This window comes from Anabrus simplex, chromosome 7 (genome assembly GCF_040414725.1).
Source record: "Anabrus simplex isolate iqAnaSimp1 chromosome 7, ASM4041472v1, whole genome shotgun sequence".
In the NCBI taxonomy this organism is placed as follows: Eukaryota; Metazoa; Arthropoda; class Insecta; order Orthoptera; family Tettigoniidae; genus Anabrus; species Anabrus simplex.
Genome location: NC_090271.1, coordinates 143166913 through 143186519, shown reverse-complemented (window position 1 = coordinate 143186519; position 19607 = coordinate 143166913). Strand labels below are relative to the sequence as shown.

At 38.9% G+C, this 19607-nt stretch overlaps 1 protein-coding gene across 1 annotated transcript in view; it reads right to left on the bottom strand.

The window, feature by feature from the left end:
• Spase25 (Signal peptidase complex subunit Spase25) overlaps positions 1-19329 on the bottom strand; it is a 43628-nt gene extending 24299 nt beyond the window's left edge. Inside the window, exons 1-2 of the mRNA XM_067151361.2 lie at positions 19246-19329; positions 18752-18823 (exon numbers count right to left, since the gene is read on the bottom strand). Coding sequence (XP_067007462.1) covers positions 18752-18823; positions 19246-19275 — 102 coding nt within the window. The 5' untranslated portion in view covers positions 19276-19329. The remainder of the gene's footprint in view (positions 1-18751; positions 18824-19245) is intronic.
• Positions 19330-19607: the final 278 nt, after the last annotated feature.

The window sequence follows — 19607 nt, the reverse complement described above, 5'->3', positions numbered from 1 at the left end:
AGTCGTCTTACCATAATGTATCGAAAGACATCTACTTAATTCGTTTCGTGGTGCTCAATTTAAACTTAAACGCGTTCGAGCAATATTAATGTAATCTGGTATTAAACATTTCAAAATGTTGTTAAAAAATAGATTTCTAGTTCTCTTTGTATTTCAAACCACCAATGAAGGGTATAAACATATTTTGACTTTTAAAATGTTGCGTGATCTAAAATCTCAGCGATCTTAGTACTTTATAGGTAAGTGTTCACGAATGTTTCATAAGTGAATCAACTGAATAACTGCTAAACATGTATATTCAGAAATTTAATATGAAAGTAAGAATAAAGAATTTAGTTAACAAATATGTATCAAAGGAATTGACGTTTCGATTTATAACTTATTTTAATATGGCCATATTTAGATGAATCATTTTCGGGCCATATTTTGTAATTTTTACATCACATTTCGTCACGTTTTGAGGTCATATTTGCTTGCTTATTTGGGCTATTTTTAGGTCTTAAACATCCGAGCCCTACTAATTATATTACATGTAAGCTATTTGCAACCACACCTGAGTTAATCTTCATCCTTTTTTCATTGTGTGATATTTTTTTAATCATCACATTTGCTTTAGCTCCAAGGACACCAAGGAGCATTACTACTTCCCCTATCATCACTCACAACTAACTTATGTATGTATGTATGTATGTTTAGTCCTCAGCCCGAAGGCTGGCTGGATCCTCAACAGCTCCGCCATGAGCTGTCATAAATGGCCTAGGCATCACTGAAGAGGTGTACTAGGGAAATGAGGAGTGAGGTAGTTTCCCGTTGCTTTCCTCACCAAGCCAGAAGTCGCTATTACATATCAGCCTGCCAAGCCCACTGAAATGCATGCACCAACTGACCCTATGAGCAACATTTTCACACCATTCATAGCAGGGACTGGCTGCATAAGGAATGGCATTACTAGCATCACTCATACCTCAGTCACTTTCATCTTGTCAAAGCCAAGGATAAAGCTGAGACAGATCAATGAAAGCAACAATATTGCTCTAGCCCATACCAGAAGACATAGTGCACTGTAAACACTACGTCCTGCCAGCAAAGGCATCTTTAACTTACATTGTGTACTAATCACCGAGGTCAGTAACTGGTTCGTCAAGTTCACTTGCATTATCCTGTATCAGAAAATACGAATCACAATCCGTGAGAATGACTAAGATGAAGCTATGTTTATAAACAAACCGTCAAATTCTTGCAAACGTTCAAGAACGAGAGTTACTATGCCCTCAGAATTCCCGTGAACAATCATGAAATGCGCAAGATATCCTCATGGGTTCCATTAAATGGCTCTAGATAGGTAAACACAGCATATTCAGCACAGGAGTACCTACTGAAGTACAAGCTGTGCAGCAAACTTTGCCTAGTTAAAAGAAGAAAAAGGGACTTTAATATAAAATATTGTTGGCTCTTAATTGTTTAATCACTCCACCTCTCAAGGGACTATTATCTGACCAAGATTTTGTGAACACAGTGAATATGATGGTGAAAGTCATTTTTCACACTAGTTGGGAATGAAATAGCACAATCTGAAAAAGATGAAATATTTAATTTATGACAGCATTGTATTTTTTTTTCTTTCAGAATGAGTAAAAGGGCTAGTGTCATCACTGAGATTTACAGACACCATCATTGCATTATACTAGTGTAGGGTTCTGTGACTAATCATACCACATCCTATTGTCAGCTGTTCTTGTATTTAACCAAACAATACTATACTTTCAATGCTTAAATACTGAATGAATAAACTTTCTCATCATCAAGAAGGCAATTTTTCTATTGGTTTTACGTCCCACTAACTAATTTTATGGTTTTGGAGACTACGTGCTGGAATTTTGATCTGCAAAAGTTCTTTTAACATGCCAGTAAATCTATTGACACAAGGCTGACATATTTGAGCACCTTCAAATATTCTACCTCAAAATAAGCTCACTGGACAAAAAATTAGTCACCCCTGGATAAATCATTACAAGCATCATTTAATACTGTGTAACTCTGCCTCCGGACTTGAGAACCATCTGGAGTTGGTTATGAAGTTCGTCCACAAGGTTGTGCAGGTACATCGCATTAAGGTTAAGCCACTCACTGAGGATTCAATCGTGCAATTCCACCAAATTGTGGAGATATTGATGTTGACGATTTACCCGCTGTTCCAACATGTCGCACAGAGTTTCAATGGGGGTTCAAGTCATATGATTTTGCACGCCAATCGAGATTTAATAGGATGGGGGTGTTCATAAAACTGGACACTTATGTGTCCAGCCCAACTTTGCTGTTGTAATCTTGAAAAATTGGTGTATCCATAGCATACTCATCATGCAGATGTTGACTGAAAAGCACACCTGATCATCCAGAATGTTGTTTAAATAAACATGCCGGTTCATGTTAGTGGCCACCTCAGTGAGCAGGCGCAATCCATGATATGAAAAACATTCCCAAAACATCACAGACCAATCTCGGCTAGAACCTGACCTTACATACATCCAGGATGAAATGCTTCATTTGGCCTTCAGTACACTGGACAATGTATGCCGTTGGAATACAGGCAAAAACGTGATTCGTTAGACCACATTACGTTTCGCCAGTTAGCTACTGTCCACATTCGATGATTTCCTGCCCATTGTGCCTTTGTGAGCAATGGCTTCTTGCGAGATGACCAACTCTAAATGTTCATTGCATGCAGTTCCCATTGCAATGTTCTCTCGCTAACAGTTTGGGATGGACCTTCATTCACTGATTGCAGAAATTCCTATCGGGTTTGGAAGTGCTTTTGATTCACAAGCCGTGAAACACGTCTCCAATCCCTCCCGGTCAGGATTATTTTCCAACCACAATTCTGACGTGTTTCGTGGCCACGTGTAGTACACCACTGCTCGTACACACGAACAGTCCGCTGCAAAACACCAACAAATCCAGCAACTTCACACACCGTATGATGATGGGCACAGTCAAACACGATTGCCTTTTTTTACCACTCTGCCACATCCTTACACCTACCCACGTTGATGTACTGATGTACACTGTCCGCTTGAAACATCAATGTCTCTGTGTAATAGACAATACAGAATATGAAACTTATAAATAATAACATCAATGTCTCACCGATCCCTACTGCTTTATGCTCACGTAGAGGCAGTGCGCGTGCGGTTGAGCATGGGACTCGTTTGCAGCATCATCTGTACAGCCTTAACAATCCATCTGTGCATGTGCACTAGGGTGACGAATTTTTTTGTCTGGTGAGCTTATGCTTGAATTCCTACAAATAATATATTAGAATAGGTTCCGTTTTAACCAAAAGTCTAGAGTGGCACTGTTTAATCTGCTGAATTTGGTGTCACAAGAGTTTGACTTACAGTACAAATTTTATTTAAGTCCGGAGCAAATTCGTTTTTGAGATTGCAAGGTAGCAAGGTGAAGAGCAGGCCACTTCCTTATTTCTATACGCTAGTGCAATATTTATCTGCCTACCAGATGTTCCTGTCAATGAGAAGTAACGGTCCTTGCCCATAAGAAAGTGGTTGTGCCTCATTATCCAATGTCACAACAAGCTCCCACTTCCCTTGCTGCCACTTCACCATATACCACCATGGGAAAATAGCCAAGAAGCTGTCAATGAATTTTCAGTTGGTCCATGTTATGTTACAGCAATACTGGTCATCGTAAAACCGGAAAACACTCTTAAAGGAACTTGTTTAATTTAAATTACTTTAAATTAAAAAACTAAATTTAAAATACTATCAACAAGTGTAGGCTACTTTTGGAAGTTTGTGAGCAGACTTAGCAGAATTCCAAGGTTGAAAACTTTACTGCATCCTGATCTATAACCTAAAATAGAACGGCATAATTATCATTTAACAAACATTTATAACACCCCCCCACTGTTCGATACAAGCACAGGAACAATACTGACACTGTATTCATCTTTTGACACAGATAAAAACAAGGCTGAACCTACACCACGCCTATAACTGGTGTACTAACTTACCTACAAGAGGATACAAACATGTGTTTGACAATCGTCAGCATCACTTGCAGCATTAACTGACAGATAACCCACTAATCACCACCCTTGTACCCATTATGCTACTTGTTTTATGTTGCACCAACACAGATGGGTCTTACGGGAACGATGAGACACGACAGGGCTTGATCTGTGAAGGAAGCGCTGTGGTCTTAATTAAGATACACACAAGATACGATTTTCCTGATGTGAAAATGGGAAACCACGGAAAATCACCTTTAGCACTGCCAACACCAATGTATCATCAGCAGGTGTGGAAAGAGGTTTTTCTACTTTTGGTACAATGCCTTCACAGCTTAGAAATAAATTAGGGCCACAGAAAAACTTTTAGGTTGGCATTTCTAAGGTAATAGTTAAACGCACTACAATGGATATTCTGATGGGGTAAACAGCCCTATAATATATTAAATGTACAATAATAAATCTCATAACAGTTGATTAATCCTCTCCTTCAGTACATCAATTTAATTTTGAATAGCAATATTTTGTGTAGTAACTTTATACTGTACTAATACACCGACTGGTAAAAATGAAACTGTATCAGTGTGTGGAGAAAGGAATTAAGTCACATTTTCCTCACTTTTCAGTGGAAGGGAAAAAAATTTCTGTGAAAGTACATCCCTTGCGTTTTCCTTAGCTTGTTCACGTCAAATACCTTCCTCTGTCAAGATGGTCAACAGTTTTCGATGAAATACTGCGAAACACATCTCTAGAAATATCGGCAAAAATTCAGTTCCTGCAGCAGTTTTTCAGTGCAGACGTCTAGGCATGATTGCAGGTCATTTGTTTCTTTCACGCAGACTTCTCATGATGGATATGATCATGCAGTGCACCAGGCTGCCAACTCTTAACCTTAAGAACTAGTGGTATATTGTTAGGTGTGGTGGCGCAACTTATGAACTTGCAAACTGGTTTGGACTACGATGAAGCAAAGGAGGTCTTGGGGCGTAAACCCCCAGGTTAGGACAACAAAGTGGTTGTTAGGCCTATAGCCTTCTGTACAGCAATCGCAGCACAGTCTATATTGAAGAGTGGCAAAAAGCCACTGATCTGGATTGGTTAGGTCCAGCTAGTAACAAAACCATTGGTCTGGATAGGATAGGTCCAGTTAGTGTCAGAACTATTGGACTATGACCAAGGAAAGGGGGGTCTGAAGGCGTAGGCGCCCAGGTTATGGCAGTGAAGTAGCTGTTAGACCTCTAGCATTCTATAAGGCGATAACGCATTGTGATGGACAGTGGGGAAAAGCTGACACTGACACAGCCGTTCGTTACGTGCAGCTAATGACAAACGAATAATTTTTTTCTGCAATGTACATTGTTTTGTTACAGATTGCATTTAGTTGTATTTTTATTGTGCGTGGCTTGGTGACTGAATGCATTTCACTTGACTGGTGGAAATGTCAAATCCGATTATATCTCAGCCTATGGAAATGCTACAACATGCTAGAGCAATGAATAATGGCTAAATTAAATTAGGTTACAAAAGAAAATGTAACTCTGGGGGATGGTAGGTGGGTCCTTGGTTGTCACAGTGAACTAATCTATCTTCTGCAAAGTATTCTACATGAGATTTGTACTATTTCAAATCTAATATAAGTAATGCTACACTGTAAAACTTATGGTGCACATTTCTACCCGAAAATATGTAAGTACACTATTAGTTTGTTTATGAGAATATTTACTACTCAGCCACAAACTTTTACTTACAGTAAATCACAATGCGTTCCATTCACAGGTTGATATAATTTAACTCTGTTTTCAGCTACACTAACAAACCACGCCTTGGCCAGTTTGATATATCAAAATTTAAAAACCAATAATGACCTAAAACGGACTGTTCCTTTCTTCACCAACCGATTTAGTTATTAGTACTGCCACTTTTCATTGTCATAGATAAATACAATAAATGAGCATATTAAGTAAAATTACTACTTTATTTTAAAAACAGTTCATCAGTTTCATCAAATTCCGTTAAGGATTTAACGTCAGGTGAAACTGTTTTTACGGAATTGTTAACAGAATGGTTTACACATCAACCAACGCTAACATGAAGTTAAACTCTCCGTTAATTTAACATAGCACTCTCCTCCCATTAAGCTGCTGAATGTCTTGTTAAAATAAAAATGGCTGGAATAGATTTTGTGTTTTGTGCTCAGTTGTTTTGTTTATTAGGCTATTATCACAATGCTGAGAGACAAAAAGTTTTACACAAAAGTAATGATATGCTTCACCTCACACGAAAGCAGTTTTCGGAGTGATAGGTATACAGGTTTTCAACATCTGTCATGAGAAAGGTACTGAAGGGATAAAAGAGGTTAGAGTACCCTACAGGAAGAAATTCACCTCTATCTCCAACGCAGCAACTGCTGATTACAGTGATATATTATATAATGGAGTCATTCGGATCATTATGGAAGATATTATTTATTTGTTTATTAGGCCGTGTTCAGTGGCGAAGTTAGGGCTCTATGACCTCTCTTACACGTAACCATATTTTGATCACAATCTACCGAGCTCGATAGCTGCAGTCACTTAAGTGCGGCCAGTATCCAGTATTCGGGAGATAGTAGGTTCGAACCCCACTGTCGGCAGCCCTGAAAATGGTTTTCCATGGTTTCCCATTTTCACACCAGTCAAATGCTGGGGCTGTACCTTAATTAAGGCAATGGCCGCTTCCTTCCCACTCCTAGCCCTTCCCTGTCCCATCGTCGCTATAAGACCTATCTGTCAGTGCGACGTACAGAAAAAAAAAGATCACAATCTAAAATGATTCAATGTTGTGAATTATAACAGTGATAAGTACATATACTAAATGAAATTAATGGAAATTAACTTGTTAACATGTAACAAACATTAAATTTTGTATTTTGAAATATAAATTGAAAGGGAGATCATAATCACATGTAGTTTACACCAAGTGTAATATGGTAGACCTAATTTCTAATATGATTGTGCTACTGTAGTTATTAATGATCTGTCCAGTTTACAAAATTCAGCTTAAAAATCTCCCATTGGTCAAACAGAAGAGATATCTCACACAATAACAAGAATGTTTTAAAACTAAAGCATAATTTCATATAAGCCTAATTTCTAATGTATCATGATAAATAATGTTGGCTTGCCGTGATATTCTGCATCACAGTCGACATCATAACGAAGAACCATAACTTTGTTGCCAATTAATGCAATAATCTTCGCAGTTATCGACTTAACTGCTGGAACAAATGACCCAACCCCCGTCTTGGACCGCTTCACCTTGTCCATCAAATTTTTTCCCTCGCTTTTTAGGTTTTCATACATGTATTTTATTTGTTTTGCTGACTGCGTGGTCAAATTCAAATGACTATCGAATTAATTCACTAACTCACTGCACACCTTTTCTTTTCCCTTTAGGAATGTACCATGTCTTTTTACATTCTATAACGCTCCCACATATTTTCGAAAGTGAATTGACAACCTTTTTCTCCAATGAAGTAAAATTACTGCCCTGAAGATTTTTCTCCTCACCTTCCATTACGATTATTTTTATTCTGTGTGTATTCTAATGTGCTATATCTCCCTATCACCAAGTAAGTTCAGTTTCAGATGGAACCTCTTATTCTGGGCAAAAAGTGAACAGGAGAAAGATGACAAATGAACAATATTATGATCGGCACTCGTCAAAAGAGCGAAATAATGTTCATTCTACAAACTGCTGACTTGATCATTAACGCTAACATCACGCTAAAATCTTGACAAGGTGTTAACTACCGTTCCATTGGCAAATTTTTAACAGTGGTTGATGAAACTGACTATTAAAAGAATAAGTAATTAGGACCCAAAACACAGGTTAAATTGAAATCCATACTTATGAAACCAACAATGTCTGTGCGAGCTAATCTCAAGAGCCACCTAATGTATTTTGATGCAGTTTTCACCAATATAAAGAATTTATCAAGGAAGGTTTAGGTGTATGAAACATAAAACCATGACCAAAGGAAGTGGAGCAGTGGTAATTTTAGTGAAGCTGTTCGAAGAAAAATATAGCCACCCAAGTGCATTTTTGGTTTATGCTGTCTAAACTTTTCATGATAGACCCCAAGTATTTGTGGAAGAATTGTTGAGCATAAAATGTTCTATCAAAAAATCCAGTGATGATAAATAATTGTCTGAAAAAGGTGTGTGTATGCAATAGTTGCAGTAATATACTAAACTCAAAAAACAGGAAACACAATGCAATTAATCTCACAATCATAAATTGTTTATACATCTCAATCATTAAAATAACATTTATAGTATGCAAGTTGCATGTATGGTTTATGACTTATAATTGCAATGAAACGTATGGAAAGAACTCAAGCTAATAGGTAGACGGTCAGAAAGGCCATGGAGGTATAGATGCAATGATTAACAGTCGAACAATGATTGTTGGTATTCTACAGCATAATCCTGTAACCATACTATATAGTTTGTGTTTTTCTTTTTTTTTTTTCAAAGTTTTTAATGTATGTATTAATGTAATGTTTCTTGCTTCTGACATGATAAATATTTTAAATTGTTTTGGATATAATTTAGGGTATGTTCAATGAGCATGAGTGAATTAATAAATATGAGGAGCATCATTTCAAAACGAAGTCCATCCATGGACAAAATTCACTTTGATGCAGGTCCATGCCCTTAATGACGCTTTGCATCATACTGCGATACATGTTTGGTTCAGAAAGATGTCTTTCCATGATAAATATAGGCCTCAAGATGCGTGTGTGATTCAAAATGCACCACGTCCACTTACTTGATCGGAACAATGTGCAGTGTCAGTCCAAGAACGAGTTTGACGTGCTTCTGCGAGGTGTGATGCAGAGCAGATCAATGTACTAGTGTTGCTTATTCATTAAGAAAAAGTCTTTCAGCATCTTCAGAACTATATCTTAAATTTTGTGGCAAATTAGGGGACGTTGTTATTGGGTACAAATCTGCAGGATCCCGGAAGGAGAAAGTAGACTGAACAAGTACATGGTGAAGCGTAAAGCCAGGTAATTTTATGCAACATATGCCAAGTTGTCTGGCCAGTAATTATCCATTTTAGGTTTATCACACTTTCCTTTGTACACAGTGGTTACTACAGGAACTCTCCACTCATTTGATACACAACCTTTGAGCAAACAGTAATCATAAAATTACATCAAATATGGTATTACATTATATCGCAACCCATTACCTTTAGCATGGTACCATCAGAAATCTTATCAATTTCAACTGCTTTTCTAGTTTTCAACTTTGGAATCTTTTTGAAAATACAGGGTTATTACAAATGATTGAAGTGATTTCATAAATTCACTGTAGCTCCATGAACCGACATATGGTCACGAAACTCAAGTCATATAGAAAAACTCAGTTTTGGTCTGCTGAAGTCGCACTTCAGATTTCTGCCACGAGAGTGTAGCAGCAGTGAGCAGTGAGACAAGATGGCGACAGGAGTCAAGAAAGCGTTTGTTGTGCTTGAAATGCACTCACATCAGTCTGTCATATCAGTGGAATGATACTTCAGGATGAAGTACCACAAAGATCCACCACCTGCTAACTCCATTCGGCCATGGTATGTGCAGTTTAAAGCTTCAGGATGCCTCCGTAAGGGGAAATCAACGGGTTGGCCTGCAGTGACTGAAGAAACAGTTGATCGCGTGCAGGCAAGTTTCAAGCGCAGCCCACAAAAGTCGACAGAGAGAGCAAGCAGAGAGCTGAACATACCACAGCCGACCGTTTGGAAAAATCTTACGGAAACGACTAAAGCAGAAGCCTTACCGCTTACAATTGCTACAAGCCCAGACTCCCGATGATAAAGTCCAACGCCTTGAATTTTCGGCACGGTTGCAACAGTGTATGGAAGAGGACGAGTTTAGTATGAAACTTGTCTTCCGTGATGAAGCGATATTTTTTGTTAATGGTGCAGTGACCATACAATCTGCAAATCTGGGGTGTAGAGAATCCTCACACTATCGTGCAGCCCATTTGAAATTCACCGAAAGTTTGTGTGTGCAGTTTCACAGTTTGAAGTGTACGGCCCCCTTTTTTTTCTGCGAAAAATCCATTACAGGACACATGTATCTGGACATGCGGGAAAATTGGTTCATCCGCAGCTGGAGGACAGTGCAGACTTCATCTTCCAACAGGATGGTGCTCCACCCCACTTCCATGGTGATGTTCGTCAATTCTTAAAAAGGATATTGCCAAACTGATGGATCGGTCGTGATAGAGCTGATGATCATGCGATTTATTTGTGTGGGGTTACATGAAAGACTCAGTGTTTACACCTCCTCTCCCAACAAACCTGCCAGAACAGCGAGCTTGCATCAACCGTGCTTTTGAATCCATTGAGAGGAACATGCTGCGCCAAATGTGGAACAAACTTGATTATAGGCTTGAAGTCTGCAGAATCACTAAAGGGGCACATATCAAACATTTGTAAATGTCAAAAAAATCTTTTTGTATTTTTCTATGTGTGTGCAAAGCCTTGTGACAATATGTCAAATAATAAAGTTATTGTACAGCTTTGGAATCGCTCATATCATTTGTAATAACCCTGTACATTTGTTACCATACGTAAATTTCAGTATGTTGCAAGAATTAGACACTACTTCTATGTCAACATTATCCTTATATCCACCTTTCTTTCTATATTGATGCCTAAATACTTCCAATTAATTACTCCTGGAATCAGTTTCTGCATTAACTGCTCAAGCCAGTTCGACGTGTACGGTATGAAATGTACGCCAGGAACGGATTGATGTATACATGTATGGACTAGGATAGAGATGTTTTAGATGTACATCTGCGTGCCATCTGTTGGTTGCCAACGTGAACTTTTAGCAAGGTTCGCAACACAGGGTATCTTTCTATGCAGGGGAGCATCTTCTACCGTACAGCATTGTGTTGGCGTAAAAAAAAAATTGTTTCATCAACGTCAATCAGTGTAAACAACATGAAAGCGTCCTCCATGGTCTGTATTTATCTGCAGTCGCTCCCAAACGCATATTAGCTGAAAGAAGTGATGAGAATTATTCAAATGATAATGAAAGCATTAGTGATGATTATGCACAGCAGAAAATTATGTGTGATGTAAATAATGGTAGTAATATCAGTGAATGCTCACCTGAGTGGTCATGGGCACCTGTTGATTCAAACTTTCTTCCAACAAAAAATCCTTTAACGGCTAAGTGTTGTTCAACTAGTATAACTACGAGTGTTTTGAGATCTTTTTTTTTATTGACTTTTGATGAAGTGTTAGTGGATGTTATTGTTAGAGAGACCAACAGACATGCAGAAAAAAAAAAAAATTCAGGAATGCAGTCTCTTGAATAAAAGGTCCCAAATGAGACAGTGGAAAGAAGTGACAAGGGAAGAAATCTATGTAGTTCTCAGCTTGTTTAAGTTTATGGCTATAGTTTGGAAGCCAATGCTGAAATCGTATTTTAGTAGGGATCCCTTTCTTGAAACCTCAATTTCCCCCCAGATCATAACACTGGATAGATTTGAACTAATCTTGAAATTTCATGCTTCAAAAAATCCCACAACCAACTGGATTTTTAAGTTTTTTTTTTTTTTACTTTACTTTACTTCCAAGGTGCCAACTTTTTGTATACGTAGGTACTACATCTACATGATATGAACTGCATATTCACTTCATTGAAACAAAATCAGACAAGTGGTTTAGAAGTTATTTCAATGTTTGTGACAGCATGTAAAATTGTGATATTTTTCGAAAATTTATTACCACTGTAGGGTAAAACTTGGCCAAATTTTAATACCGGCTTGAAGATTTAAAGTAACTATACATACCCTTGCATTTTTTGCTATAATTCATATGACTGCCAATTATACATGCCATAACATAATCATTAGCCGAGTTCTTTGCTAAATACAGTTTCCTGGTAAGTTTGTTCAAAATCTTTCCTTACTTCCACAACAATTCATAACTCTTTCTAACCTACACCACTTCTTTATGTCTTCATTTCTTTGTTATAATACAGTGGATTTTAAACATTCCGTATAACCTTTAAAGGTACATACCTGTTTTCATATTCCTGAACAATTGGAATTCAATGTTTGTCATCCTTAATTTTTCCATAGCATAAAATTCTTCTTTCAAAAATATAAGTACTCCCCCTCCTATCATTCCTATTCTACCTCTACAATAAACACTCCATACCTGCCTATTAATTTACTAAATTAAATCCCAGATTAAATTCCAAACCTCTCCGCAGCGCTCGGAGGGAAAGAGGGCATAGGATGCTGCTGATGGTGATTCATTCATCAGATGGGGACGTTAAGCCTTGAACAGACCCCTTGGTGCTATTCGACAGAAGTAGGCTGTGTGTATGCACTGGGTTTCACCCTCTCCCTTCCTATCATATGTCACATCATTCATTTCATCTAATTAAATCCTCTGATGAGGTTGACGTCAGGAAAAGCATTTGGTCATAAAAACCCGCCACGCAGATTCATCTTGCCTCGTTCCCAAACCCGTACAGTACGGGACAAGGGTTGGACAAACTCCTTTCCTTACAAATACTTCCACAGTTTAACAACAACTTACTGTGATTCTTATTTGACTTCCAGCTCCCTGTATTCCCATCACCGCTGCCTAGTCCACCCCATTTCGATTAAAGTACCACCCTATAACCTTTCTAAACAAACCTCACAACTTATACGTACCACTGCGGTTCAAGTGAATGCTGCCTGAGCACAGATCCCTATCTCTTACCTATCCATTAGCATCTACAAATCTCACACTCAGTTTCCCTGAGTACTCTGTCAGTATCCCTCTTATACAGTATCCCACTGATAATCTCCACTTCCTTAAACTCCTTCTGCACTGTTGTAACCAGATCCCACATATCCCTAACTATGTTATATACTATTCCTACTTGCATGTTTTTAGGACTAACATTAAAATCTACCACCTTCTCCTTACCCTCTTCCTTCTATTTTACTTTCCTCTGTCCTCCATTAGAATCCTAATTATCTCTCTCAACCACTCTATATCTTCTTTCGCTACCGCTTTTTCCCACACCTGTGGGGTTGCAGGTGCAAAATGCATCGCACATATGGATTTGGCCCTGTTTTACGGCGGGATGCCCTTCCGGACGCCAACCCTTATATGGAGGGATGTAATCACTATTGCATGTTTCTGTGGTGGTTGGTAGTGTGGTCTGTTGCCTGAATATGATGAGGAGAGTGTTGGGATAGACAAATACACCAGCCCCGAGCCAGAAGAATTAATCAGAAGCGATTAAAATCCCCGACCAGGCCAGGAATCGAACCCGGGACCCTCGGAACTGAAAGGCAGGACACTGACCATTCAGCCAACAAGTCGGACTCACAAGCTCTCTATATCTTCCATCATATTCCTTACTACATGCTCACACTCGCCTGCATTCCTCAGCCATCCTTAATCATCTTTGCAGAAATATGAAATAAACTGGAGAAAAATCAACAAAAATAAAATAAAAATTTCTATGAATTAAAAAATCAAGAAAAGCCGCATACCAACACAAGGATTACACAACCATTAAGCAAGCAAGATAGGGCCTACTAAAAAAAACTACACAAGATATCTTAATGATAAAATAAGAATAACAAGGTAAACTAAATATGTAGAAAATCATACCTAAGCCTGGAAAGGCAAATTATGCCCAAGCCAAAGCATACAGACCATTATATTTAACCTCCTTCATGCTGAAAGCAATGGAGAAAATTCTGGATAAATATATCAGAAGAATGGTGCAACTGAACTCAACGTTAGGCCTATATGAAAATTAGTTTGCATATAGACCTGGCAGATCCATTGAAGTAGCACTCCACCAGTTGGTTTGTAAACTAGAGGAAAGCATAGAATATAAAGAAATTGCACTGGCAGCATTTCTAGATATAGAAGGAGCCTTCAGCAATACATCCTTTGACACTACGATCAAAGCATTGGAAAAGCGCAAAGTGAGTAAAACTGTCGTCAAATGGATTAAATCAGTGTTAGACGTAAGGAAGATCAAAGCAACCCTGTTTGAAGAAATGCTAACAGTTAGAGACACTGGAGGCTGTGCTCAGGGAGGAGTTCTTTCTCCTCTGCTGTGGAACCTTGCAGTGAACAAAATCATAGTTATGCTCAACGAACAAGGTTTTTATACACAAGGATACGCAGATAAAGTAGTGATTGTGGTACGAGATAAGGTGATGAGTGTTATCCAGGACCTCATGCAAAGATCACTTAACCTTACGGAGAACTGGTGTCGGAAAGAACAACTATCAGTCAACCCGAACAAGATAACTCTGGTCTCTTTTACAAGGAGGAAATTAGAGGGAAAGATGTCACTGAAGCTCTTTGGGCAAGATATATATATGGAAGAACAGGCACTGCACCTAGGTGTAGTGTTAGATAAAAATCTAACCTGAAATCCACACATAAAAAGTAACATAACCCAGGCCAAGAACTTTCTGTATGCATGTAAAAGAGCTGTCGGGAAGACATGGGGCCTAAGACCATCAATGGTAATGTGGATATACACTGATCATTAGACCGTTAATGGCCTATGCTGCAATTATCTGGTGGCAGAAAGTAAGTCAAGGAAAAGTCGGCAGTAAATTGGATAGCCTACAGCCTGCATAGCCATAACTGGGGCTATGAGAACTACGCCGACAGAAGCCTTGAATACTTTACTAGACCTCCCATCACTATGCAATTTCATAAAAGGACGGGCTAGAATGAGTTCATATAGATTGGCACAATCAGAGTGCTGGAATGCACAAAGACCCAATCTAAGACACTGTAAAATGAACAGAGTAATAACAGAGGAGGTTCTACACATGCCTTCTGATCATATGATACCAAAGAACAACTTTGAAAAACCGTTTTGAGACCCAGATAATAAAAGAAGACTGGGATATCAACAAATGGAATACTGAAAAAGAAGATATAGTGTGGTTGTGTTACACTGATGGCTCTAAGACTGTGGATGGCACAGGAGTAGGGATCAATGGTGGAAGACCTGAGAGATCAATCCAGAAGAGCCTGGGCAAACCCACTACAGTCTTTCAAACTGAAGTGATAGCTACCACAACATGTCTTGAAGAAAATCTGAAAATGAACTATAGGAATAAGAACATTTTCATTCTTACGGACAGCCAAGCAGCCATTATGGCACTAGAAGCAGTCCGGATAATATCCAGAATTGTCTGGTATTGCCATTCACTTCTCCTCAAGCTCTCAAAGTACAACATTCTCAAAATAATATGGGTACCGGGGCATGCTGGTATAGAAGAAAATGAAAAGGCAGATAAACTGACCAAGAAAGGAGCAGAAACATATTTTTGTAGGCCCTGAACCTGTATGCGGGATTTCCTATGGACAAGCCCGACATTACATAGGAAAATGGGTACAAAAGAAACAAATGGAGAAGTGGAAAAATACTCCAGGATGCAGGCTTGCAAAGGAACTGATAAACGGACCAAACAAGAAGCATACTAAGGAACTGTTGAAACTTAGCAGAGAAAATATAAGATGGATAGTAGGACTGTTGACAGGACACTGACATCTGAAAAAACACCTACACAGAATTGGAGTAATAAGAGACAATATACATAGGAAATGCAATGAAGCAGAGGAATCAGCTGAACACATACTTTTCGAATGTGAGGCGCTGGGTAGAATCAGACTCTCCACTCGAGGACTATCAGGTGAAGAGAGAGAAAACATCCGAGAAGACCCAATAAGAACAACCTGCAGCTTTGTGAAGGGAGCAGGTATATCTACTTGGGAATGAAGGTAGCATGGTAGCAAAAGATCTTAGAGGTCGACGCTAATTAGGAACTAATATTTAGAGGCCGCATGAAGAAAAGAAGAAATTTGTAGAAATATTATTTTAACCTACTATCCTTGAAAAGATGATGATGCTTGTTGTTTAAAGGGGCCTAACATCTAAGGTCATCGGCCCCTCCTTGAAAAGAAAAAACAAGAACCGCAGTTAAATGCTGAAATATCGAAATGAAGGATTACACTCCAATAAAGCAAGCAGGATACTACCAAATAAAATAAAGACACTACGATTCTTAACTGTAAACAGGTGAATCCTTATTACAATTACTGAAACAGAAATGAAGTTAAAACTGAAGTTAACTGCAGTACTAATAATTCTACGAATATTCTTCTTCCTAGAACAGAATTTTATGGATTCAAAATCAGTAATCATGTTATTAACTTTATGTCCCACTAAGTAATTTTACGGTTTTCGGAGATGCCAAGGTGCCGGAATTTAGTCTTGCAGGAGTTCTTTTACATCCCAGTAAATCTACCGACACAAGGCTGACGTATATGAGCACCTTCAAATACCACCGGACTTTTTTTCTTTCTTCTATTTGCTTTACGTTGCACCAAGATATAGGTCTTATGGGGACGATGGGACAGGAAAGGCCTATGAATGGGAAGGGAGCCGCTGTGGCCTTAAGGTGTGAAAATGGGAAACCACGGAAAACCGTCTTCAGGGCTGCCGACAGTGGGGTTCAAACCCACTATCTCCCGGATGCGAGCTCACAGCTGTGCGCCCCTAACCGCACGGCCAACTCACTCAGCTACCACCGGACTGAGCCAGGATTGAACCTGCCAAGTTGGGGTCAGAAGGTCAGCACCTCAACCGCCTGAGATTCAAAATCAAGAACAGTAGCAATAATTAAACAAACCCCAGCGTGGTTACCTTCAAAGATTCAACAAGCGTTCCAGTTGACAATGTTAACTATGCTCCCTTGTCAATTTAGATCAATGGAGTGTCACTATAAGCCAGATCAATCAAAACTAATCAAGTGTCACTAAGGAACACCTCATCAACTGCTGACATCGTGACTGATATTCCTGTAAGCGAGCAAGTTGCTAGCAACAACAGAAAATCAAGCTGCAGGAGCCTGCAGCGCGCTGCAGAAGAGCCGCTAGCAAAATGCCTGTGGTATTAGCAAGCACATTCTGCCCTCTTTTCTTTTCAATTTGTCTCATCTACCTAACTGCTGAAGGCTACCTGAATTTTTTTATTATTATTATTATTATTATTATTATTATTAGCTAAACATCATTCAAATCTAGTGTAGATGCTGTTATTTAGCATATGGCTTGTAGTGTTGCAAGTACCCGAGAACATGTGTGGCTTGTTTGGTGCAGGTCTTTCTATTAGACACCCACGGATGCCCTGCGCATTTGGGTGTGAGATAACGATCAGGTTATGGAGAGGTTGAACCTGGTGTCTGCACATAGCCTCCAAACATTGAATAACACCAAGGGGTGTGCACAAGGCTTAATGTCCCCAACCCATGGACAAATCACCATCAAGAGCATCGTATGTCCTCAATCCGTATGAACTCGGTGGAGAGGTTTGGAATAGAATACTAGTTTTGGCATGTATAGTAAAGATTAAAAATTGTACACAGCCACCTCCCCTACCCGGTCAACATTCTGACTGTGAAAATTTTTCCACCAACAGATCTTATACCAATATAAATGGTTCGTTATTAGACATCTATATCAACCAACAGATCTTGTCACGGCAAACGACGGAGTCAGACCATATAGAATTGACATCTTAATTATCATAGCCAGAAGGCAGGCTGTACACATGGTAAAACTCTTGCTATCAATACTTGCTCCGTCGAGACAAGACTTTCACAACAATGATGCACACGCGGAACAACTGTCGTTTGTCTACTTCTCGCAGCCTATTCAGGAAGAACGTTGTCAGGCAGTCCACAATGCTGCCAATTTCTCTACTTAGGGACTAATGGATGGTGCTTGAGAAACTAATAAGTGGTGATGGTGATTACTGTTACACAATTGGTCAGGACTGGTTCTTGCCGTGCAGATGTTTAGGATAGGATAGGACCTGGACAAGACCAGTGATGTAGGGACAAGCAAAAGGGGGAGGAGTCTGGGGGTATAAGCCCCAGGTTAGAGCCATTATTGGAGTTTGTATCGTACATTGTTTCCTTAACATGTTACATTCACTTGTGGGTTTGTGCCGAGGTTGTTAACAGAATCTGATTATCATAAGTGACGGGAATGAGATCATGTGCCTTTTACATTGGCCAATAGGAATCCAAGTAGCTCCTTCAGCAATGATAATAGCATGTAATGCTCCTCATTAGGTTATAAAAGTAAATGTACTTCTGGGAGCAGAATGGTGGGTATCTGGGCAGAACAATGAACACATCTCTCTTCCGAGACGCATTCCAAGTAAGATTTCATTCATTTCTACTTACAATCCAAAAATTCTTGTCAAGAAGTATCAATTTTTACCCTCTTGCTACTAGCATTTCGACCACTGGCTAATCATCTCTACCATCAGTGATATTTAAATGTGTATACACACACCTGAGCAAAATCCCTTCTGTCAGCTGAATGGTGAAAATGAATACATGCACGTGATCGAAGTGATGTTTGAATTCAGGACAAATTGCGGCAAATATTCGTTTATATGAAGAGGACTTAGGAATTTGAATAATTTCAAACTTCTCTGAAATAATTTAAGACTAGATAAACAAATCATAGATAATATGCCAACTGGGCAACAGCCCAAAATGCATATCAAAGGTGACTAAAGATGGTTAACAATCACATGGAACTGGCACCCACCATCCGATGGTTTTATCCGTAAACATAACAAATCTATGACATACTCACATCTTTAACTGCATCATCAAGAGCATTCTTAACAGCAGATCCATCCCACTTGTTAATTTTCACAGGTTTGTCCTAAACAACGGAAAATATAAATTACGTTAACATTTTTATTAGATCACAATCTAAATCACATAATATCGGACTGGCATTAACCTTACGTTGGGTCGTTACATTCATGAAATAAACACAAAATCCTGAGAAGCCGAATAGGTTCTGAAGTATTATAACATTATATAATATGAAAAACAAACTATACAATCATGCCGGTGATAACACAAAAGAAAAATATACGTAGCAACTGATTGTAGTATTAGTCTCCAATCTGGTTAGTTTCGCCGTATGTTCAAACGTCCCTAAGTCCTCCTTGCACAGAGGTATATTTATTTCACCAAACTTGTCTCCAAAAGAGATCCACGGCATAAAGATTATATGAATTCTCAAACCGGCACGAAGAAATGTCATTATCAATACTTTAAATCAAAAACATACACTACCTGACTTTCCTTTGAACTCTTCGCCACCATGTCTGCAAATACATGACGTGTATTCTTAGTCGGGGGGTAAACGGTAAATATCTCGTAGGCAACGATTGAATGATACGATTCCGTGCAGTTGGTACTCCGAAGACCGACTCAAATCCTCAGGCCTCAATGCTACTCTCGATCGTTCATAGATGGCGAGTCGAGTAGCCGGGATTGTTGGAAATCAGCGTTTGTGTTGGTTTGTAGTTATCATGTGTAGTCAGTGTCATTTTAGGAAAGTTGACGATAAATGTTAGTTTCTTTGTAGTATATAAGTGTGCGAGTATATTTATATGAGTCAATGGACACATAGAATCTGTAATCATACGCAGTAA